The sequence below is a fragment of the Oryzias latipes genome, chromosome 15 (assembly GCF_053564925.1).
Source record: "Oryzias latipes strain Hd-rR chromosome 15, Olatipes_Hd-rR_3.1".
Taxonomy (NCBI): Eukaryota; Metazoa; Chordata; class Actinopteri; order Beloniformes; family Adrianichthyidae; genus Oryzias; species Oryzias latipes.
In genome coordinates, this window is record NC_136251.1 from 4,830,990 (window position 1) to 4,854,936 (window position 23,947).

General features: G+C 45.2%; 1 protein-coding gene across 2 annotated transcripts; it reads right to left on the reverse strand.

Annotated features, from left to right (window-relative positions):
* Positions 1–117: 117 nt before the first annotated feature.
* Positions 118–23,767, reverse strand: LOC101157559 (insulin-degrading enzyme). Of its 2 annotated transcripts, XM_004076883.5 has the most exons (25): positions 23,658–23,720; positions 22,916–23,112; positions 22,548–22,755; positions 20,775–20,944; positions 19,761–19,883; positions 19,499–19,611; positions 19,232–19,394; positions 18,646–18,738; positions 18,471–18,562; positions 18,228–18,308; positions 17,877–17,980; positions 17,371–17,473; positions 15,145–15,267; positions 14,939–15,021; positions 14,631–14,775; positions 10,077–10,187; positions 9,821–9,941; positions 7,717–7,808; positions 6,224–6,335; positions 4,519–4,686; positions 4,108–4,380; positions 3,898–3,959; positions 1,869–1,941; positions 1,544–1,611; positions 118–502 (listed from the first exon to the last, which is right to left on the reverse strand). In XM_004076883.5, exons 2-25 carry the CDS (start codon positions 23,073–23,075, stop codon positions 410–412), a joined length of 2,934 nt encoding a protein of 977 aa, XP_004076931.1. In that variant the 5' UTR covers positions 23,076–23,112; positions 23,658–23,720; the 3' UTR covers positions 118–409. The 2 variants fall into 2 exon arrangements, with proteins under 2 accessions (XP_004076931.1, XP_078788330.1); XM_078932204.1 differs by lacking the exons at positions 118–502; positions 1,544–1,611; positions 1,869–1,941 and having other exon boundaries at positions 3,897–4,015; positions 23,658–23,767.
* Positions 23,768–23,947: the final 180 nt, after the last annotated feature.

The window sequence follows — 23,947 nt, forward strand, 5'->3', positions numbered from 1 at the left end:
TGTGTGGAGTGAAGGTTGGGTCTTCAGGTCAGAAGGATTTGAAAGTTCATAAGAGTTTTAGGAAAAAAGCAAATGAGCTGGTAGAGATGCTGAAAACAATGCAGTAGGAAGAAGAGCAACAGAAAAAATCAACCTTTATTACCATAGAAACTGAATCTTTACAGTGACGTATAGATAAAATGCTGAAATCCTTAAATAATTCCCATAATTTACTGAGTACAGACAGCTGATTAAACTCGTAAACATGACGAAGTTCATTTTCTGAGTGCAGCAGATCATAGAAGAAGAAACCCAACAAACTGTTCAAGGATCAATGTTTGGGGTCAAAAGGTCATCAAAACGGCAGCGTTTCTCTCTAAATCCCCATCAAACAGACCAGCTTCTGCCCGGCCGGCGTCGAACCATCCACTCACGGCTTACCCCCGGCGTGGATGGAAGCCTGGACCAGCGGGAACAGAGGCAAACTCCTCTTGAAGTCTGTCATGTCTTGAATGACGACAGGCTGCAAAGACAGAAGCACCTAAAGGTCAGGATGCACTGCAGCCCAGAGACGCAGGGACTCCAAACACTTCCAGTCTGGCCCAGAGATGGAGACATTTGATTCAATCCCTCTGTGAACCTGAACCCCTCCAACAATCCCTGCCCACCAGCCACTCTGTCCTGATTGGCTGGAGACCTTGTCAATCAATCTCAGTGCTGCCTGTGTCCTGAACAAAAAACTCAGCTGTTCAGATCTACAGCAGTGATGGATCAAGATCAGATCTGTTTTCATTCTAAGAGACTGGATTTAATTTCTATGCAGGTTGGAGAAATGAAACAAGAGAAAAGTGTAATCAGGACTTCTAGAAAACATCTGTAACTTTATTCATCGACCAGTTACTTTATTCTAAGTCCTGAATGAATGAATGAAACTTTATTCATACAGCACTTTACCAAAAGAAAGACTAAAGAAGTTTAAAATCAGACTCATCAGAGAAGAGAGTTATTGTGGCCCTCACCAGAAAATGTTTGGGGCCCCCACTCTAGCATCCATGTGGTGATGGAAGATTTGTTTTTCATTTTTCCCATCATTCAAACACCACATGAACGCAGCATTTCTCTGTTTGGGTTAACAGCTAAGGACTAAAACAAAAGCCACAGTTTTGAAATAATCGGTTTTAAGGATTCATGTTCGATCCAAATGTTTTCTTCCAGATTCTGTGTTCTGTCTTTCTCTTAGGAGGTGGATCACCAAAACACTGCTCATCTGCTCCTGGGCAGCCCTTTGTGGCTCCAGCGGTCTAGAACTGAACACATCCTCTCACTGGAGACTCATTTGCATATTTGATGGAAAGGAGAAGGAAGAAGATTTGAGCAGCGTCCAGATAGAAGAAACACGAACATGAAGACCAGCAAAATATTTAAATCTTCATCGTAATGATCATAAACCAGAGAATGGCTGATTTGAGCTCCTGAACAGATGGTGGAGAGGAGGAAGAGCTTCTTTTTTGGGTCTTGGAGGAGTTTCTGCTTCTCCGCCTGGTTAAAAAAGCCCCATGATTACCTGTGGCGGTGAAGAAGCAGGCGCCAGGCTGCCGTCAGTCTGCTGGGAGCTCCCTCCCCCGGCTGGACCTGCAGCACAGCCAGCATTCAGAGAGGAAATGAAGCTCATAGTGAACCACTGATCCAAACAATCCTGCATTCTTTGGTGCAAGTGTTAAAATATCATTTGATTCTGGACTCGTAGACTGGGACGGCACTAAAGATGATGAATGCAGGACTGTAAGGAAATCAGACAAACCAAAGACACGCCCCCACCCCTTTAGGACGCAGCCCCTCCACGGCCGGACAACCCCAAAACACTCAGTACTTCACATGTTCCCACTTACATGCATCCATCTCTCTGGACAAGATGTGCACTGAAAGTTTGCGTCGTTTGGGACTCCTGGTGGTCAGCTGCTCCTGTGGGACACAGACAGGAAGTAAAGCTGCTGTTCTTTAGGCCTAGAACGCTCTAGGCCTGGAACGCTCTAGGCCTGGAACGCTCTAGGCCTGGAACGCTTCAGGCCTGAAACGCTCTAAGCCTGGAACCCTCTAGGCCTGGAACGCTTCAGGCCTGAAACGCTCTAAGCCTGGAAAGCTCTAGGCCTGGAACGCTGTAGACCTGGAACGCTCTAGGCCTGGAACGCTTCAGGCCTGAAACGCTCTAGGCCTGGAACGCTCTAGGCCTGGAACGCTTCAGGCCTGAAACGCTCTAGGCCTGGAACGCTCTAGGCCTGGAACGCTCTAGGCCTGGAACGCTGTAGACCTGGAACGCTCTAGGCCTGGAACGCTTCAGGCCTGAAACGCTCTAAGCCTGGAACGCTCTAGGCCTGGAACGCTTCAGGCCTGAAACGCTCTAAGCCTGGAAAGCTCTAGGCCTGGAACGCTGTAGACCTGGAACGCTCTAGGCCTGGAACGCTTCAGGCCTGAAACGCTCTAGGCCTGGAACGCTCTAGGCCTGGAACGCTCTAGGCCTGGAACGCTCTAGGCCTGGAACGCTGTAGACCTGGAACGCTCTAGGCCTGGAACGCTGTAGACCTGGAACGCTGTAGACCTGGAACGCTCTAGGCCTGGAACGCTGTAGACCTGAAACGCTCTAGGCCTGGAACGCTCTAGGCCTGGAACGCTCTAGGCCTGGAACGCTGTAGACCTGGAACGCTCTAGGCCTGGAACGCTTCAGGCCTGAAACGCTCTAAGCCTGGAACGCTCTAAGCCTGGAACGCTCTAGGCCTGGAACGCTGTAGACCTGGAACGCTCTAGGCCTGGAACGCTGTAGACCTGGAACTCTGTAGACCTGGAACGCTCTAGGCCTGGAACGCTGTAGACCTGGAACTCTGTAGGCCTGGAACGCTCTAGGCCTGGAACGCTGTAGACCTGGAACGCTGTAGACCTGGAACGCTCTAGGCCTGAAACGCTCTAAGCCTGGAACGCTCTAAGCCTGGAACGCTCTAAGCCTGGAACGCTCTAAGCCTGGAACGCTCTAGGCCTGGAACGCTGTAGACCTGGAACGCTGTAGACCTGGAACGCTCTAGGCCTGGAACGCTGTAGACCTGAAACGCTCTAGGCCTGGAACGCTCTAGGCCTGGAACGCTCTAGGCCTGGAACGCTGTAGACCTGGAACGCTCTAGGCCTGGAACGCTTCAGGCCTGAAACGCTCTAAGCCTGGAACGCTCTAGGCCTGGAACGCTGTAGACCTGGAACTCTGTAGACCTGGAACGCTCTAGGCCTGGAACGCTGTAGACCTGGAACGCTTCAGGCCTGAAACGCTCTAAGCCTGGAACGCTCTAAGCCTGGAACGCTCTAGGCCTGGAACGCTCTAAGCCTGGAACGCTCTAGGCCTGGAACGCTGTAGACCTGGAACGCTGTAGACCTGGAACGCTCTAGGCCTGGAACGCTCTAGGCCTGGAACGCTTCAGGCCTGAAACGCTCTAAGCCTGGAACGCTCTAGGCCTGGAACGCTCTAAGCCTGGAACGCTCTAGGCCTGGAACGCTCTAGGCCTGGAACGCTGTAGACCTGGAACGCTGTAGACCTGGAACGCTCTAAGCCTGGAACGCTGTAGACCTGGAACGCTGTAGACCTGGAACGCTGTAGACCTGGAACGCTTCAGGCTCATGACGAACGCCGACTTCACAGCTGATGCAGGAGAGGAAAGCTAATCGAAGCACTTCTGAATATGACTGACATGTCAGAATGAAGGCAGCTCAACTGCTGTTTGGCTCAATGCAGTGATTTCTACCTGAAATGATTCCAGCTTCACCTTCCTATTGTGCTTCATGACACCACAATCCTCTCACTCAAAGTTTAACAAATATTTAGACGGAACTTGAATGTATTTAGATTGAGAAGCGTCCATTTGAGCAGACCACTCCACTTACACTGAAGAAATCCAGGATGTTGTCTTTCCTCAGAGTCTTCAGATGCTCCACCTCCATGTTGTCTGCAACAGAGCACAGGAATCAGGGTCAGCGCCCCCGTCTTCTCACACAGGCCCTCCTGGAGGCTCAGAGGAAAACCCAAAGATGTTTGGAAGGTTCAACCGGAGATGTGAGAACGAGACGGAAATGTTCCAGGAACACCATTCTCACCTCTGTCAAACTGATACTGCCTGGAGGTGATCTCCCCCCAGTGCTTTGCACACTCAGCAGAAAGCTTCTTGGGTTTGTCCAGGCGGCGGATAGCCAGAGCCTGGATGTGCTTCTGGAAGGCCTCCTCGCTCATCTCCTCCAGAAGCTTCTCCATGGAGAGGAGGAAGGCCTCCACGCGGCTCTCCAGGTAGTGGGGCGCCTGCTTTGACTGGATGCTGATGCGAAGGCCCTGCACGCCGTCAGCCCGCCGAGCCCCACTGGACACACTGTAACCTTGGAGGGTTGAGAGAAGGAAGATGGAAGAACAAAGCTGTTGGGCTGAACTGAAGGACCAAACAGACACTGTTGGTGTTTGTCATCATTTGATCAGTGGATGAAACCTCAGCCTTTCAGTCAGTAGTCTGGTCTCACCCAGCTGCTCCTTGGTTCTGAGGGTGTTGTAACACGGCTCCTTGATGATCTGGCAGAGGAGCTCCAGCAGCATGTTGCTGTGGGTGCTCTGCATGTCCGTCTGGTAGTAGATTTCAATGCTGCAGTCCTTATGAACCTCATTCCTCTGCTGGTGAACAAACCAGCCGCCTGAAACAAACAACAGCAAATGCTGATTAATGCTTCATTCATCTGAAGGGTAGAGCCCCAAAAACAGAGGAGTTCAGTGTGAAAACGTCATTCTGGAAGAGTGACATTGACAAGGGATGACGCCCCATGAAGTGTCTGTTATCAGAAATTCATGGAGGGGGGGCGGTTGCTCCTGTGAAGGGTGGTAATGTCTGATAATAAGCACCTCGTGGGGCGTCTTCCCGCTTATACCACGCTCACTCCTGAAAGAAGAGGACACCAATTAGAACTCCGTGATGCGTTGTCACGGTAACGGTTACCACAGCAGAGGAAAGGGGTACATGTGCTAAACGTCACACCAAGTGATCCAGAGCCTCGTTTCCGGGGGAAGTTCCCCCTTGTTGCTCCTGTTATCGCCCTGCAGTCATTCAGGATTGACGGTTTCCACGGTTTAAACTGGATTCATCCAGTCTGTGGAACCCCTGTGCTATCCTAGGCACTTCAACATTGGGAGTTGGGTCATCTAGACCCACTAGACAGTGCTCTGAACCTTTTTTCTTCAATGATTTGTGATCTTCACTGGTGTCCATGGATTACATGGAATCCTCTCCACGCTCTAAAGCTCATTCAGGAACTTTCCTCTCTGCAGACGTTTCAGGTTGAAAGCTCTACACGTCCTGTTTTCATGTCTGGACGTTGAGTCGTCTGGACCTAAAGTCTTCTTTCTTCAAACCTTTCATCACTCGTCTCGTCAGTCTGAGAAGGAAGACTTACGTAGGTAAGAACCTACGTGGACGTCTTCTCATGTCTCCTGCTGCTCTCAGCCTTTTTGGACGCCATTATACGGTCCAGCATAGTTCTGCTCCACTCAACAGGAACCAGAAGCCACATTGTTCTGCGTATTTCCCATTGATCGTATATGAGAACTGGACTGAGTGACCCCTCCCTCCCGGCGGTCTAAACAGAAATAACCAGCTGTTCCTCAGTCGTTCTATTGGTCAGAAGAACCATTTTTGATCCGATCCCTTTATTAACATCTTCTTGATAATCCTCTTTTTTTCATATTTTTTTTGTTCAACTTATTCAAGTTATAAACCGACCAATCAGACGCCTCAATTAAAGTCGGTGGTCTCACGTCAAATGTTAAAAAGGTTGGATTGAGGGTTGGTATATCCTGCTTTCAGTAGAAGGGGTGTGGCCTCCCAACAAGCTCACTCCTTACTGGCACATGTGGTTGCCATAGAAACTCAGACGGGTTCGGACCAATCATTGCTTACTGACGCTGTCTGGCTCCACCATGTTGGCTTCAGCGTGGCAGAAGTTGGCGCCTGAAGTTTTCTATGGGGTACGTCACACTCACTCACTCACTCCAGGTCTCCTATACAGTAAATGGTTGAGCAGTGGGGTGGAGGGCGTTTCTGCTGTTAGTGTAGTGACCCCCCCCCCAATGTCAGACCAAACTTCAGAGGATGCCTCTGATGATGAGAAGGAGACTGAAGACCAGTGTGTGTGTGTGTGTGTGTGTGTGTGTGTGTGAGAGGATCAGTTCCAGACTCACCGTCTGGCATTTGAACCTCCCTGAAGAAGACCAGCTGGTTGGGAGGGAGGGGCTTGGTGTGAGCATGCTCAGTGAGCGTGTCCTCCACCATCTGCACCATCCTCAGAGCGGACTAGAGAGAAGACAAACGTTTAGCTCCAAACCACAAACGGCACGGATCTGACACTAAAGCTTCAGAACAGAAACTACACACATTTATGCAGCAAAGTGCCTCAAGCTTCCTCTGAAAGGAATCTGCCACAAACTAAGACAAATCAAGCAGAACTCCAAACCCATCATTCATTTCCATTCAAGCCAAAGAGCCACAGTGGAGGCATAAAGAGCTGCATGCGGCGCCGCAGCCTCAGCCGCTCCAGACCTTATTCCACCAAGTGGATCCACCTTTAGGCTGTGCAGCCACTGACCTTTCTACATTTACAAATGTCCATATAGTCATTTAGCTCTTGTGGTGTGGGTGCCACGGTAACCGAGCTTTCCAGCCGCTTCGTGTGGAACATTTCCACAAAGCTTCAGATGATCATCAGAAGACTAAATGTGGAGACGGACCGTCACACACGGGGAACTATTCTACAAGCAGAGAGGCAGAGCTCACAGGTAGATCTACCAGAAACATGACAGAAAGCTGGAACTCCCTGGAGACGACACGTCCAAACGTTTGGCAGAGTCCACATCTGCTGATCTGATAGTGAGCGAGGGCCGCCCTGATAATGTCATTCATGCAAATGGACTCATACAGGATTTGTTTGTAATCAGACGCTTTCCATTTCTTCACACAGCCCAGAAAAAACATTTCAAATAGAAAATAAAACAGTTTTCATGAACATGAAATCCATATTTTTCATGAATAAATGCCCACAGTTTTCTTATTTTGACCTCAGGAACACATTCATCTGTTCTCCTGATTGAACCTGAAGGTCATAAGCTGCAGGCTGTTGTCACAGCTTTACAACCAGCCAATCACAATCCAGACATTCCACTGTTCTGACACTGGAATGTTATGACAGGACCCTGCGGAACTGAGGACACCTGAACTCAAGCCAGGCTTTGGACATGTCTGTTCTGACAGAGAGAGAAAACCTGCAACTAAGTTATTTATCACTCAGTATATTTGCATTATGGTCTGTATTGTCCGAGGAATAGTTTTATGAAGTGTCTTGATATTCTGAGCCTAAATAAACCTAAATAGGAAAAGAACAAAGTTGATCATTTGATGTCATAATGTATAAACATAGATGTTATCTTTCTGCTGCTGATAGTCTCATTCTGACTATCAGCAGCAGAATCAGGCTGTGAGGAGCTTCATCCACATGAATTCAGCTCTGACTGCTCCTACAGCTTCACGCTCATTACAGGATCATCCACCCGTCAATCATAACCAGACGCACAGTCACAGCAGAAAACAACACTGACAACACAGAACATGCTAGACGTCACGCATGTGCAAAGAACTGGGTCATTTATCTCGATAAAAAGCAAACAGAGTCTGAACAAACCTCCTTAGTGATGTTGCCATGGATGAGAGCCTCAATGTGTAACCGTGACAACAGCTGAGCTCGGAAGGCCTGCAGGCGGGGGAGACTGACATCTACAGATCAAAGACGACAGCTGTCAATCAGAGAGAAATGCCCCCCCCGTCCGCTGCCTCTGTCCCTTTATCTGTCCCAAAAAAGCAAAACAATAAGAAGATGCTTGGAAAGACAAACATACAGCGTCCATCAGAGACGAAGAGAACTAAAACACAGATCCAAACCCACTTCCTGTACGAGATTATCACAACACCAGGAGACGACGGGCAGTGTGTCCCCGTAAAGTTCGTCCCTCCACTCCCACTACAGCAGAGATGCTGGCGGTTGACCGACTGTGATCCAGAGGGATCCAGTCATGGTTTCAGAGAAGGCCCTGTGTTTGACCCCAGAGCACCCCCACCGGGTCATTTTCACCCCGCTCAGGAGCCTGAGCCTTCACCAGGGATGTTACAGGAACGGGAAGACCAAAGATCCCGTTTCTACTATAATTTTATTATTTTTAGGAATGTTTTGTTCTCAAAATCCTAATTTTTCAGTCATTTTTGAGCATCTTTGTAGGAACTTCCTGTTTTCATTTTGTAACACTCACCACAGTTGAAAATAAATAGCCCCTCTAATGGATCATGTGTTGTCATGTTTTGATATTTTTTTAATGACAAGTACCTTTTGTCGGGTATATTATATCAGGTAAAAAATATGTGATGGTGTACCTTTTTACAGCAAAGTGTTTCAGCGTTGAGGTGACAACAACAAAACCCACTAAAGCCGTTTTCAGAACTGTAGATCAAAATGCTGTAGACAAACCTCAGGACAGCATCTCAGCTTCCACCGACACGTTTCTGCTGTCAGGGTCATGCTGACTCACAATAACAAAAAGACTTTAACTTGACATTTCATTTTTCTCCAGGACCGTCGTCCATCTTTAGGGGCTTAAAGAATCAGGTTCTGCAATAATCAGGACCCTGCAAAGCTCTAAATGGGTTGTGGGCTCCAAAGCTCCATTTTAAAGCTGCTTTTTCCCTGCAATCATGGATATTAACATGCAGCGTCACCACAGAAAGCCTCCCTCTGCTAGATGAGAATCAGACGACAGGAAAGACAAAAACTGTTTTTGACCAGAGAGACGATCTCATCAGGAGAGGTTTTCCAAAGCAAAATCATGTTAATGCAATAAAGTTCATCGTGTTTATAAGATTTACTGACTTCTTGGGTTATTCTTTGTGTTTTTTCACATACCTGTGTTGGCGGAATACCTTCCACCTTCATCAGAGTCATCTTCAGGTGGTGGTGATGCGAAGTCATTAAAAACAGATGGTTGTCAGACTTTGACAGGTGACTCCGCCCCTTGAGGTCTTCAGGTGTGATAGAGCAGGAAGGCCCCCTCATCCCGGTTCATGGAAGTGTGGGCTCGCTTTCGGATCTCCATCTGCGGTGTCTGCGGTGGCCTTTTCCCAGTCCAGGATGTGGTTTTCCTGCTTGCAGAGGTCCATCATGGCTGATTTCATGTTTTCCTTTACTGCCTGTTGTCGTCTCTCATACCTGGAGCAACACCCTCCAGCAGCAAGCAGACATCAAGGGGCAGAGTCACCTGTCAAAGTCTGACAGGTGACTCCGCCTCAGTCACAACAACCATCTGTTTTTTCAAAGACGTCACGTCACCACCACCTGATGACGAAGTGCATCCTCCGAAACATGTCAGGTATGTGAAAAAACACACAAAATAACCCAAGAAGTGAACATAATGCTAGTCTAAGAAAACAAACCCGTCTTACTGATGAGAATCTTGCTAAGACCATTTTGAAGGGAGGTTTCTCAAACTTTTTTGACTTATTTTTACGGGGGCTGTTTTGCAGTGTATTCTCTTGTTATAAATACCTTTGAGCAGAGATCACCGTCACATTTCTGAATTCACTTTGACTCACACACTTAGCAGGATTGATTAAAACCTAAAAGAGCAACTTCATTATTAAAACAAACAAACAGGAAGGAGTTTCACAAATGAACTCAACCAAACTGTTGATTCTGAGGCTAACGTGTGAGGAAACCCCAGAAAGAAAGGAAAGAGCATCACCATCCAGAGCCTCTATGAGCTCCTCCTTGGTCCAGGCCAGCTCCGTCATCAGCAGACGCACATTAAATGCGGCGTGTGTGATCGGCCGCTCAGCTCGGAAGTTGCTCAAATGTCTCGAGTACTAGAAAAGAAGGAAGAAAAACGGAACCAACAGTTTGATTAAAGGGACTCAACCCTGATCCTGAAAAGGAAAAACGTGGAAAGGAGATGAGAGAACAGATGTGGTTGGATCATAAAGTGTTCAGTCAGGACTTACTTCCTCCTTGATGATGTCAAAGCGCGTCTGGTTTATCTGGAAGGAGACCATCTTCTCAATGATCTTCTGCAGCAGGATGTGCTGCTTGTCACTGTAGCCTCTGACTGACAGCTGAACAGGAGAGAAGTCAGCATGAACGGAGGCTGAAGGCTCATCACTCCACACTGATGTGAACACAGGAAGCTGCCTGCCAGCAGAACCCGGTTGAAGAAAAACCAAGTTTATCCCTAAAACGTGACAAATCAATGCAACACTGTGCGGTCAGAAGAGAGATGGAGGTTGTTCAGCATCCTCGGTGCTCCTCCTCCCTCCTCCTCTTTCCCGTCTCTACTCAGGACTTTCTCTCCTTGTTCCTGTGGGCAGACGGGCTGGTAGAACAACATGTCCTCAAATAATTGGTGACAAATGCCCGATTTTACACCCAAATGAAGCTTGCAGTCTGGTTTAAAATCTACATACAACGTTTACTCCTTTATAATTTCTATTGTTTATGTGGGGCTTCTCCTAAAATCACTTGAACTCATGACATCATTAGAGCTCTAAGTTGTTATTATTATTCAGTACAAGTTTAGTTTTTACTGACAGATTGGTGGACCTTTGGCATTGACTGTACAAGAGAACTGGACTGAGTGACTCCTCCCCCTTGGCATTCCACACAGGAAGTACCCGCCAAAATCCCAAACAACCAACTGTTCCTCAGTCATTCTATTGGTCAACTCAACTCAACTCAACTTTATTTATAAAGCACTTTAAACAGAACAAGGTTAACCAAAGTGCTGAACAACACAAAAATTTATAAAAGCACATGAAAATATAAAGCATAAAACACATAAAATAGGTCCGGATTCCAGCTCAGTTAAAAGCCAAAGTGAAAAAATATGTTTTAAGAGCAGATTTAAAAATACTAAGTGAGTCTATCTGTCTGAGGTACAAGGGCCATTCGTTCCAGATTTTTGGTCAGAAGAACCATTCTGGATCTGATCCCTTTCTTTAAACATGTTCTTTATAATCCTTGTTTTTTTTTATGATATTTTGTTTTTGTTCAAGTTATTGAAGTTACAAACGGACCAATCAGATCCCTCAAGAATAGTAGGTGGTCTCACGTCAAACGCTCAAAACGTTTGATTGACAGATTTCCCAGAGCCGTATTCAAGTGGAATACGTGTGAACTTCCAACAAGCTCACTCCTGATTGGTCAGAGTGGTTACCCAAAAATTACGGCTGTAACTGTACGCTAAAATTTCAATTCGGTTTGGTTCAGAATTTCATTGGGCTCGGTTCGATACGTTTCGGTTCAGTACTGCTGTTTAACAAATCTGCCTGATATGAACTACTACTTTATGAAATATTATTTTATTGTTATTTATTGTGTGTGTTTTGCTGCAGGACACCTGAATTTCTCTCTTGGGAGATTAATAAAGTTTTTATCTATCTATTTGCTGTATTTTTTTCGGTACAAAAAGGCAGAAAAAATGTACTTACAAAATGCATTTATTGGTTTTACATAACAATAAATAAAATTGACCTCTGTAGGTGATCTGCTTAAACAAATTAGAAAAACTTTTAGCTGCCAGGAACCAACAGTTTCTGAAGCTACAGGAACTTTCATTAAGTTTAGGGCTGAACGATATGAGGAAAACTCGCGATATGCGATATTGGTGATTAATATTGCGATAACGATATAATTTGCGGTATATAAACAAATAGCAAAACAACCAAAAAAATAATTTCCATTTCACTACAACAGTTTAAAAATTATACTCCAAATGACCCTTGTTGACGTAGGAGGCAAACATGAAACATAAAAGGGCTCATCTGATTGATCAACAACATAAACGGGTCCTTCTGATTGGTTAAATGCATAAAGGGATTTATTTCATTTGTTCAATATTTCAAGCTGCCATGAGTTTGTTTTAGCACATTTAAGGTAACCATTTATTGCGATTTTCGCCGTCTTTTGCGGTGTGCATATTGCACAGCTTAATGTTGCAATAACGATAAATTTGCGGTATATTGTGCAGGCCTAATTAAGTCATTCAGAAACAGTCAGAAACTTGGGCGTTATCTTCGACTCTAAGCTAACTTTTATCCCCCATATAAAACAGGTGGTTAAAACTGGTTTTTATCATAGAAATCTGGCTAGAGTCCGCCCACTACTCTCTCTTGCTAATATGGAGATGCTAATGCATGCTTTTATCATGAGTAAAGTTGATTACTGTAACGCCCTGCTTTCTGGTCTTCCAAAAACAAACATTAAGAACCTTCAGCTTCTCCAGAACTCTGCTGCACGAGTTCTTACAAAGACCACGAGGCGAACACATTACCCAAATTTTACAATCCCTGCATTGGCTCCCCATATGCTTCAGGATTGATTTTAATATACTTTTAACCGTTTTTAAATGTCTTAACGGTCTTGCGCCTTCTTATTTATCAGATCTTTTAGTAAAGTATGAACCCTCGCAGACCCTGAGATCCTCTGGCACTGGTCTGTTAACCATTCCAACTGCAAAAACTAAAACCTATGGGGAGGCTGCATTTCAGCACTATGGCCCCTGTTTATGGAACAGTCTGCCGGAGGACCTGAGAGCCGCAGAGAGCATTGATACTTTTAAGAAAAGGCTCAAGACCCATCTCTTTAACCTGGCTTTTAGCTAATTTTTTACTACTTTTATGTATTTATTCAGTTATTTATTTATATGTACTTTTTATTTTATTTATTTATTCATCCGTTTTATCTTGTTTTATGAACTTGAATCTGATTTTAACGCGTTATTTTAATTTACCTTATTTTAATGTTTTATTGTTTTTATCAATATGTTTATTTGTTTATTCTCATTTTTATTAATTTTTATTTCCAGTGCTTCCTCAGTTGGAACCTCTCCCTCTGGGTCGGCTGCTGTTCAGCCACAGCGGCTCTAGATGGGGACCTGCATCACCGCTTAGCTGTGGTGGAGCGGTCTCCGCCTGTGATGCTGCATTTGGCTGTCTATGCGGCTGTTCACGGAGGGGGAGGTTCCAATTATTAGCGTTTCCAGCATCCTCTTTTTGTGCTCAGCTCACATTGTCCTTTGCCATCACTTAGGGGGTGGGAGGTGTGAAAGGAGTGGGGGGCTAGGTACGGGGAGGGGGGCCCAGTTTATTTATTTATTTTTATTTTATTTATTTTTAAATCGTCAATGCTTGTTTTATATTTTGTTGTGTTTTAATGTAAAGCACTTTGTGTTATATTTGTATATGAAAAGTGCTTTATAAATAAAGTTTGATTTGATTTGATTTGATTTTAAAACTTTGGATACTTAACACTGACCTGAAAACTACGGTTTAACAGCGTTACAGCCCTAATAGAAATGTAGATACAGACCGACTAGACCAATCACTGCTTACAGGCGTCTGGCTCCAACATGGCGGCATCCATACAGGAACAAATAAGCTGACTGACTGATTTAATTTGGTTGGAGCCGGAAGTAAACCATTTCCTCCGGGTGGCGTCACACTCACTCAGTCCACTTCTCTTACATAGTCAATGAGCTATGGGTGGACCTTCAGGTGACCCCCCCCCATTAGCCGTTTTTGGAACAATAGCTGCGTCTACATGGTCAAAAGTAATCAGAGTAAACCCCTGATCAGAATAAAATGTGTCATGTAAACACGCCGTTCAGAATACTCTGCTCCAATCAGACTCATTCAGATCAATATTTGGGTTATGCTGATTGTTGATCTGATCGTGTTAACAGTTCATTCTGATCGTGGGTCACTACTGCTCTGGTTTAGGTCATGCATAGACCTCCAGAGGAGGCTTTGGAGCTTAAAGAGGACGCTTTGGGCCGGATGCTCTGCGCGAGTGAACCATGTCTCTGAGGAGAGCAGCTGGACTCAGGAGAACCGGGTCTCCCGGTAGAACCGGGTCTCAGAGCAGAGGAGCAGCTTTGGGACGGTGTGTGAGCTAACAGAGGCAGATTTGAATTTAGTCCAAAGAAACAATCAAGTGAATTTGTGTTTCCTAAAGTTATTCCCACATATTTACCTGCAGCAGAAATGCTCATTGCTGCATTGACCGCATGGATTTTAACTACATCCACGGCTAAATGTTGTTGTTGGCACGTATAACCTAATCCTAACCCTTCTTCTGGCTCCGTGCAGCCAAGACTAAAGCACTGACCACACAGATTATAATAAATTGATGTTAGAACAGATGCTTCATCATAATCATATTAAAATCACGTTCAGAGGATCTTCTGCTCTTTGCTGCAGCTTGTTTGTTTACAACAGAACTCAATATTTCTTCTTCTACGGCTGTTTCTGGTGTTTTACAGAGTTCTGCTCATGTCTGCATGATTTATTCTGACTGAAAGTGTGGCGTATGGAAACGTTTGTTATAACCGGATCAAGTTTTTCTGGGTCCATGTTCACAGTTCAGTTCTAATCTGATCTTTGATCCGGTCACAGATATTTTGAACATAGAACCTCAGCTAGTGTTGAGGTGGGCGGGGCTAACTCGGTTTCTGGGTTAGCATCACAAGATGATCCAACCAGTGCGTGTCTGTGGTTACGTACGGTGATGGCGTTCCTCTGTGGGGATATATCGTACTTCAAGCCGGCGAGCTCCGCTGCATACGTGTATTCGTTTAGGTCGTCTTTCAATAACCTGATGAACATGTCAGTCAGGTTCCAGTGCAGAGGATCTGTGTAAAGGTGGCGACTGAAGACAGAAGACAGGAAGGAAACATAGACAATGCCATTTAGCCGTTTGCTTGATCAAAAATTGATCTTCTAACCAACCAATGGCTCAAGTTCAAACAGAGAGATGACCTCTGTGGCCAAATTGACTCCATAAGAAGAAATCTTCTTCATCAATGACTCACCTGAAAAAAGCAAAGTACTGGCACAACTTGGGCAGACGGAACGTGTCGTCCTGCTTGAACCACAGGCGGCTCAGATCGGTGTTCTGGAAGAAATCAGTGAAGCTTTTCTCAGAGTTTCAGAGTGAATCCCGCCGTTCCCAACCTTCAGATCCCCACAGACGTATCCGGTAATGCAGGAACGCCAGGCTGCGTTTGCAGCAACTCACTTTGATTAAAGTGGGAACTGCAGGAGCGTCTTCCTCCACAGGAAAAGTCTCAAAGTTGGAGGGGATGAAGTCGTTTTTAGTGGGTAACCTGAAGTTGGGGTTCAGGCCTGGATTTGACCATTTCTGAAAGTAAATGAACAAAGGGGGTCAGTCAGCAAGATGGCTTCTAAGCACAGCTAAGGCTTACAGACTCAGACTAGACTTGCAATTCCTTTAAAGAATTGGGGTGGGATTGCTTTCAGCAATAAAGATTTGAAGCATTTTAAAGCTCTTGCTGTTAAAGGCCAAAATCCCTGCTTTAGGTTTGGATGCACCTTTAGGTTTCCAGAACCTGGTGAATCTCTGTTCAAACGCTCTTTAAATCACCACTAGAGGGCCGGGAAACGTGTAACCCTTGTGCTATCCTAGACACTTACTTGGGAGTTGGGTCATCTAGACCCACTAGACAGTGCTCTGAACCTTTTTTCTTCAATGATTTGTGATCTTCACTGGTGTCCATGGATTACATGAAATCTTTCCACCTTTATCCACCTTTGTCATGGTAGGGAGAACACGAAAATGGAAGGGTGGGGTCATCTGGACCCCATAAGACACCACAAGGGTTAAAAACTTTGAGATCAAAATGTCAAAGTGTAACATTTGAACTACAGTAGTTGTAGAGATCAGAGCTTCTATGCTCCAGCGTTTTGCACAGAACCGTCTTGGAAGTTGGAGTAATTTCTTTGCACTCAGTAAAGACAAAACTTCTCTGATATCATCACTGAACCGTGGGCGGAGCTTGTTGAGCTTCCGGTAGGATCCCTTTAGAAGAAACATTCACATTAGTCACAGTTTGGAGGAATCATGGGTAATATTCTTGGTCTCAATCATTTCATTCGTTAAAAGTTTTTTATGGCTTTTAAAAGTTCTCTAAATAAGTTAGTTAGCTTTTAGAAGCTGTTTTAGAAGCATTTAAGGACTATCTTTATGATACTAACGTATTTCTGATCTTTAAAAGCTGTCTGGTCGTTTTTAGAATTCTACAAAAAGCTTCACCCGCCTGCAGCTTCCAATAGATGCCCATTAGAAGAAACAGGCACTTGACTAGCCGTTTTGAGGAATTATGGGTAAGGAACTTGGGTTTCATTTGATTTTATATTTAAATTAACTTTTTAAAAAGCTTTTAATGGTTATTTAAATCACTTTCACAGCTTTTGAAAGTTTTCCATTTCGTCCCTTTTGGGGTCACGGCGTTGCTGGAGCCTATCCCGGCCACTGTTGGGTGAAGAGAAGGGACACCCTGGACAGGTCTCCAGTCTGCTGCAGGGTCATAATCACAAACCCATTCCCTCTCACACTCACACCTATTGGCAATTTAGAGGAACCAATGAACCTATGAATGTTTTTGGACGGTGGGAGGAAGTCCCCAGAGAAAACCCACACATGCACGGGGAGAACATGCTAACTCCACACAGAAAGGTCCCCATTGGGGTTCTGGTTCAGGTCCCCCAGCCGGGACTTGAACCTTCTTGGTGTGAGGCAAGAGCGCTGTTCCACCGTGCAGCCAGATAGCTATTTACATTAAAAGGTATTTTTAAAGGTGTTTTTGTAGTATTTGGTAGCTTTCAATAACTGCTTTTGTTGCCTTTAAAAGCTTTTAAAAGCTTTCAATGGCTCAGGGGTTTGAATAACTTCACTTCTAGTAGCACTTAAAACAAGGTTTTGATGAATCATGGGTAATCACTTGATCTCATTTATTTCCTATGTGACACTTTTCCTAGAAGAATATTAACTCTAAATAAACTATATTAGCTTTAACTGAAATAGTTTAGCTGTTTGATTGCTGCAGAACACTCTGATTACTTTCAGCAATCAGACAATGACAGATTGCTAAAGTGCAAAGTTGGTCTTTTTTAAAGATGGCAGTCACATCACCTGTACAGGTGTGTCTTCCAGTTCCCTTTAGGGTCGTTTGGCCACCTGAAGGTACGTCATGAAAACGGCACGTACCATTGTTGTGTGTGTGTGTGTGTGTAGTACGTGTGTGGTTAAGCAGCATTCCAAGCATTAGTCAGTGACACACACCTATGGCGTACGGGTGATGCTGTCATATAGCGTCCTCACGCCACATTCTAGTTGCGAGTGAGGGGCGAGTACTGAAAGTCCCATTCAGATCTGCCCGTGTTTCACCCCAGACCCCCCCCCCCATCCACCTGTAAGGGAGCTGGAAACAGAAAAGCCGTTCACCTGGATGACCTCATCAGGGATGGCCTCCTCCTTGTACTGCGTGCCGTACCACTCCTCGGTTCTGTCTGTCTGCCCTTCAAAGGACTTGGACACCACCGTCACCCTGGAAACCAGGACAAACGCCGGATCACACGCCAAACCACATCTGGATCTCCAGCAAAACTCTGAGCCCAGCTCCTTTCACTGGGATCAGACCGGGAGGAAGTCTTAGAGGCATGTCTGATCTGAGCGTGAGCCACACACATGACCCAACAGCATCTGCCGGTGTCATGTGATCAAACATTTCAGTTAGTACTTTGCATGATCTCATTAAGATGAAAGTGAGACTGTGAGCAAAGGATGAATCACTTGCACAGAAACAGACCTGTGACAAAATCATCACATACTGATACTGAAAGAAGTCATTTCATTTGATTTTTTATCAAGTAAATATATTTATCAACATGACTGAACAACCCAGATCCTCTGAAGTGACTCAGACGTTTGAGAGTGGACGCCGCACTGACCTGACGTTGTCCGGGGTCAGCTTTTGGAGCACGGTCTGGATCAGATCTGGTCTGAACTGATCCATGGTGAACTTTCCTGAGAGAACTTCTTCAATGGGATAGTACTGCAGACACAGAGCAGAGTGGATAAAGTCTGTCAGGAAAAAATGAATAACAAAGGAGGCAAAAAGGTCAAGAGGTCAATCAGTTGCATCCATTCCTGTCTTGTTTTGGAGTCAGGTCCGTAATCAGTGACTGCAGTTGAAGTAACACTAATGGTTTTACCCACTGAGTCCAAACCCTTAGCAGAGCGCTCCTCAGCTTCTGTCAGAGTGACAGCAGCTCTGTGATGGGGGTGTGATGAAGACCTACATGCAGGGAACCTGCCACCCGATAGGCGTAGTCACGGGGTCGCTCTTTATCGCAGAACCTGAAGGCCACTTCCTTTAAGTCCTGCAGAGAGACAGACGAACAAACGGGTGACGCTGAAGCATCAGCAGCTACATTAACTACACTAATGAGTGAAGGTGAAACCCTTTTGCTTGTTCTTGCCCCACTTTTTGACAGTGTTTCTTTCTCAGGGTGCAGATGTCGTCACCTGGTCTCAGATCTCACCTTGTACTCTTCAAAGATCCACTCTTGAGGCCCCTCAGTGTGCAGTTTGTGGATGTACTGGAACAGATGGAGAACGATGTCGTCTACGTGCACTGCAACAACAACATCACCACAGAGTTTTTCCATCTTTCCTTATTTAGATCATGGGCTCGTTCCTGTCAGACGGCAGACTCACAGAGGCCCTCTTCAGTCAAGTTCATCCTGACTTTAAAGAACATGAATCCTCGGACATCTTCCTTCTGACCCGCAAGAAGTCCATCCACCCAACCTTCACCAGACAAAAAACATATTCAGGAGTCATGCATCTCTCTTTACGGACTGGTGCAGTGGTACGCACTCTCCCCTCACAGTGAGAGACCCTGGTTCAAATCCCAGTTGGGGTTCTTCACACGTGTTCTCCTTGTACATGTGAGTGTTCTTCTGAAACACGCTTCATGTTGCTGACAGGCTGACTGATGATTCACTTCTCCCTAAGTGTGAATGTGTGTGGTCGGTCTCTGCATGGGCCTCTGCCCTGCACATGCTGGGATAGGCTCCAGCAACCCCAGGTTCCCAATGGGACTAAAGCAGGTTTAGAAATGGACAGATGGACGTCCTTTTCCAATCACATAAAGGTAGTAAAACTATTAATATTCATCTACTGGCTGCAAAAGTGAATTCTACATGTGTTCATCATCTGAAATAGTTATAACCTGTTTTATAAAAGCTTGTTGTTTGTTTTTTAATCATAGCTGCATCTTCATGCTCTGCAGAATGTGTACCTTTAGCTTTCAGCTCTGCAAACAAACTCCCAGGTTCTTCGTGACCAATCAGATGCCCCAGATACTGCCCGGGCTTGGATTTGTAATATTTATGAAGGTCCGGAATAGGAAAGGTCACATATAACCTCCGGATATCTTTGACAGGAACGACTTTGTAGATTCTCTGAAACAAACGTGAAAAGGAGACTAGCACACAGAACACACAAAGACACAGTCGTGTCATGCGAGTGGATGAACGGGAGCCATGGCAGACAGGAAGCAGCTCACCCTGAGGTGCTCCTCCTGGAAGGGATGCTCAGGGAATTCTGGGACGGGAACGTTCTTGTTTTCTACTTCTCCAAACAGCTTCACCACCATTGATGTCAGCTCATCCAGTGACTCTGAAACATCCACAAAAGTTTCAGCGTGTGAGGAACCGGTTACATTTTCAATGGCTGAACTCATATTTGCCATTTTTATACAGAAATGAATGGAATGCAGGAAAATAGGATGTAAAAAGCCCTGATTCTGCTGGAGCGTGGGGTCTCACCTCGTCCTAACACGCAGAGACCCATCAGGTTAGCAGAGTAATACGTGGAGTGGAACTTCAGCAGCTCCTGACGGACATCAATGCCTTCTTCACATGGTCTGGTCTCTAGAGTCAGCTTGTTACCTTCAAGAAATGGGATTCAGTTCAAACACATCTGCCTGAATAGTCTGACTGAATATCCATTCTTGCTCGGATACCTTTTCTTTAACATGTTCTTGATAATCCTTTTGTTTTTTTTTCTTTAACGCAATATATTCAAGTTCTGAACTGACCAATTACAAAAACGTTTTCGGGCATTAAACCTTCAAAACGTTTGATTGACAGATTCTCCAGAGCCCACTGTCAAGCTCACTCTTTATTGGCGAGAGCGGTTGCCATAGAAACGACGACTCAGTCGTCTGGCTCCAACACGCCGGCGTCCACATTGCCAAAACATGGCGACTGAATTGGATCATTTTCTATGGGTGACATCACTCCCACAATGAGTATAGCACTGAATGACACCCAGACTCTTTTATTCATTAATAATAGATGGTTATAGAACAATTTCTAAGTATGTAAAGTTCAACCTTCATCAGAGATTTATTTCTTAGTGAATATAAACATCCATGTGCATAAGGCGGAGCTTAACTTTACCCTAAGAGTGTCTTTTTGACATCTGGTCCTACAGAGCAGCACTAAGAGTTTTCTTTTTGGGTTATACTAAAGTTTGATTCAAATCAAATGACTTCAATTTGACAGAACTGGATGTTTTTGGTTTGTTGCAGGAGTTTGCGGCTCTGAAGCTGACCTGGAACAGAAGAGTAATGACTGTGCTGCCATCTGCTGGTCACGTTTCATATCAGTGCTTCAGGTTGGCGTTACTGCGGTCCACCAACACTCACAAGTTAACTAAAATGCTTCATAATTGGCTTTTTTTTACGGATCAGTAACATCGTTAGGATTTCAATTGAATAAAAACAAGTTATAGTAATTTAAGAATACATTGATTTAATCCTATCTTTCAAGTTTTACCCGTTCTGAATTTCCTGAAGGGGTGGTTTGGGTCACATGTCGCCTTCTCCAGCTGAAAAAGCCTCCGGTCATCATTCATCAGGTTTTTCCGATACTCCGAGTCCACGGCGTTTAACTCTCGGTCCTTACAGCTCTCATCAAACAGCGGACACAGGAAGAATGGCGCAAACCTAAAGAGATATTTGCATTTACTGGTGACGTGTTTCAAGCATGGAAGGATTGATAGAACCTGCACATGACCCTTTCAGATGTTCTTTTTCATTTAATGCTCTCAACCAAAGTTGGAGACCAGAAAGCCGCTTTCCCGATTGTTTTTCTGCCTAGTCTGCTGTGGTTTGTTCTTAAAGGCCGGACACACCTGATATCTGGACCACAAACACCGGCCCCGGTCTAAATCCACACATGTAAAACACTAAACCACTGCTCTTCTGCTGGGTGCAGATAAAACCTGCTGGAGTTCTCACCACCAATCACAATGTGGTAGAAAGATCCGTTAATGACCCACTCCATTGAAAATGGTGTTCTTCACATTTTCTTCTGGAATTTTTCTAACGATGGAGGACATATAGGAAGGAAATTAGGATGAAACCTGCCTCTTCTTTATTCATGTTGTTGTGAATCAGGAAAATGCTGTTTGAAAAGCTGGCAGCTGTGATGTAGGAGCTACAATCTGAGGCCACAGGCTCCCTGCTCTGCTCCATTCTGATCATCCACCGTCAGACCAACGGATCCATGAACGTCTTTGTTTTCCTGGTCTGAGCTGGAATCTGGATCAGAACTGGACGACTGGATAGATGGGATATTCTAGCGTTTTTGCACTGGTAACATCAGGTGGGGGCTGTAAGCCAGTGGAAGAGGGCGTAAACAGAAGGATGTTGGGAAACAGGGGCAAGCTTACGCCACGCCGACAGTCCCGCCCACAACTCAGAGGTAAATGAATAAAGTCCAGCCGCTCTGCAGAAACTATGTCCTATCGAAACGACACATGTTAAGACTTTGACTAAAAACAGCATCGTCATCATTAAAAGACCTCTGGGGATGCTTTTAATATAGATCCAAAATGATTGGAGACATAAGAATTGTCTGGTGTCTTAAAATAGTGGGACTGGGCATTTTCAGAAAAAAACTAAAGCCACTTTTAAACTGGTGGAAGGAAGTGTCACCCGTGAAGCAAAACTGACCACGTGTTATTTCCATGTATATCCCTTGTACTATCTTAGATGACCCCACCCCCTTACATTGACGTGTTCTCCCTACCATGACAAAGGTGGATAAAGGTGGAAAGATGTCATGTAATCCATGGACACCAGTGAAGATCACAAATCATTGAAGAAAAAAGGTTCAGAGCACTGTCTAGTGGGTCTAGATGACCCAACTCCCAACGTTAAAATGCCTAGGATAGTACAAGGGTTACGGAAGGTTTAGGTAAAGCTAAAAATGGTTATCAGGAACATCTGTAGCAGGCATTGATCTGCTTCCTGCAGTATAGTCTTTATGATCATGGAAAAATGTAGCAGAATAATAAAAATAGAATTTTAAAAAGTTGCATCACCAAATCTGACAGATATTGACTCTAAACAACATGTTTTTAACCTTAGTCTAACACAAACCAATGCTCATACTGAACATCGTTATAACATGGAAACTGTAACCCCTACTGATTGAATAATCCCTCACGTAAAGAAGAAACCCCTCCGTCTCCTTTAGGGGGAGCCAGGGCTGACTTTGTACCTTTTTTTAGCACAAGGGATAAGACAGACAATGTGAGAGTACCTATCAAGAGCTCCTTGCAAGTGCTCATGGGATACATCAAAGAAGTAGTTGGTGTGGTCTGAGCTGGTGAAGGCGTTGTCGCTCCCTCCATGCTGGCTCAGGAACTGGCTGTACTCGTTCTCCTTGGGGTACTTCTCCGTTCCCAGGAACAGCATGTGTTCACAGAAGTGGGCCAGGCCGGGGACGCTGTCCGGGTCTGACAGAGACCCTGAGGAGGCGGGACAAGATCATAGGACGACTACATCAGGCTGCTGACCGAGAGGAGAGACGGTAAGATCAACGTCTCTTGAAAATTGGTTTTAAATGAGCTTAACCCTTCAAAACTTGCATTAAAACCCAAAAGACAAAGGAAGGCCAAAACATTTGACCTATGTGGACGTCCAGGGCAGCAGCTGATTTGTCGGTGGTGGGGTCGCTGATCAGCACGGCCTTCAGACCATTGGTAAACTCCAGGCCTCTGTAGACCCTCTGGTCCTCTGGAGAGTGAACGATGTCATCAACCAGCCGTTTGACCGCCGCGTCCTTCATGATCAGGAGAAAGGATGACACCGAGAACAAGCTGCTCCTGAAAGAGACACAACATCTGTAGAGCTGTAGACTGTAGAGCAACCATAGAAATGGTCTTTGTTTTTGTGGTAATCAGTGAGGATCTCATCGTTTTTCTCTTCTTAGGTTCGGCCACACAAAAGTCTTCATAAATGAGGCAGTAATCAACAGTCCATCTCAAAGCCTGAGAACAGAACCCCAAAGGTACAAACTAAAGAGTTTCCTTTGACTCTACATTATCATGAAGGAGTGCATAAGGGAAAAGGAGTCGACTGGAGCGATGCTTTCACTTTCTGTTTCCTTTTCTACGACAAACACCGAAGGAAACCGGATTACAATTCAAAAACACGCCGGGACTGACGTCTTTAACCGGTTAGTTAGAATACTTTTAAAAGTCCATAAAGAATCACAGAGAAGCAAGCTTCGTCTTAACTTAAACACCTAATACTTCAGCGAACATGAAGGACCGACCGGAAGTTGAAATACTAAAATCCCTCCGTCAGACTGGAGGTTAGTTTATGGATGTATAAGAAACGATGATTTTCTTCAAACTCTGGATTTTACCTGGATGTTTGGGTCAGAAGCTGCCGCTGCTTCCTGAAGCTTCCCACAAAAATCAGCCCCCGCCCCCCTCCCCTCCCCGAAGGTGGAAACGTGGAGATCCGAGCAGCAGACAGAAGCAACCGAACCCAGATCGGTCCGGTTCGAGCATGTCTTTATGAAACAGCCACGGATTTTAACAAACCATGAGAGAACTTTAGACAGACTTCAATACAAACCTTCTCCTAGAAGCATAATATAGAGTTCTATCGGGCTGGTGGGTCGATTAGCTGTCCTGCAGGACATTTCCTTCA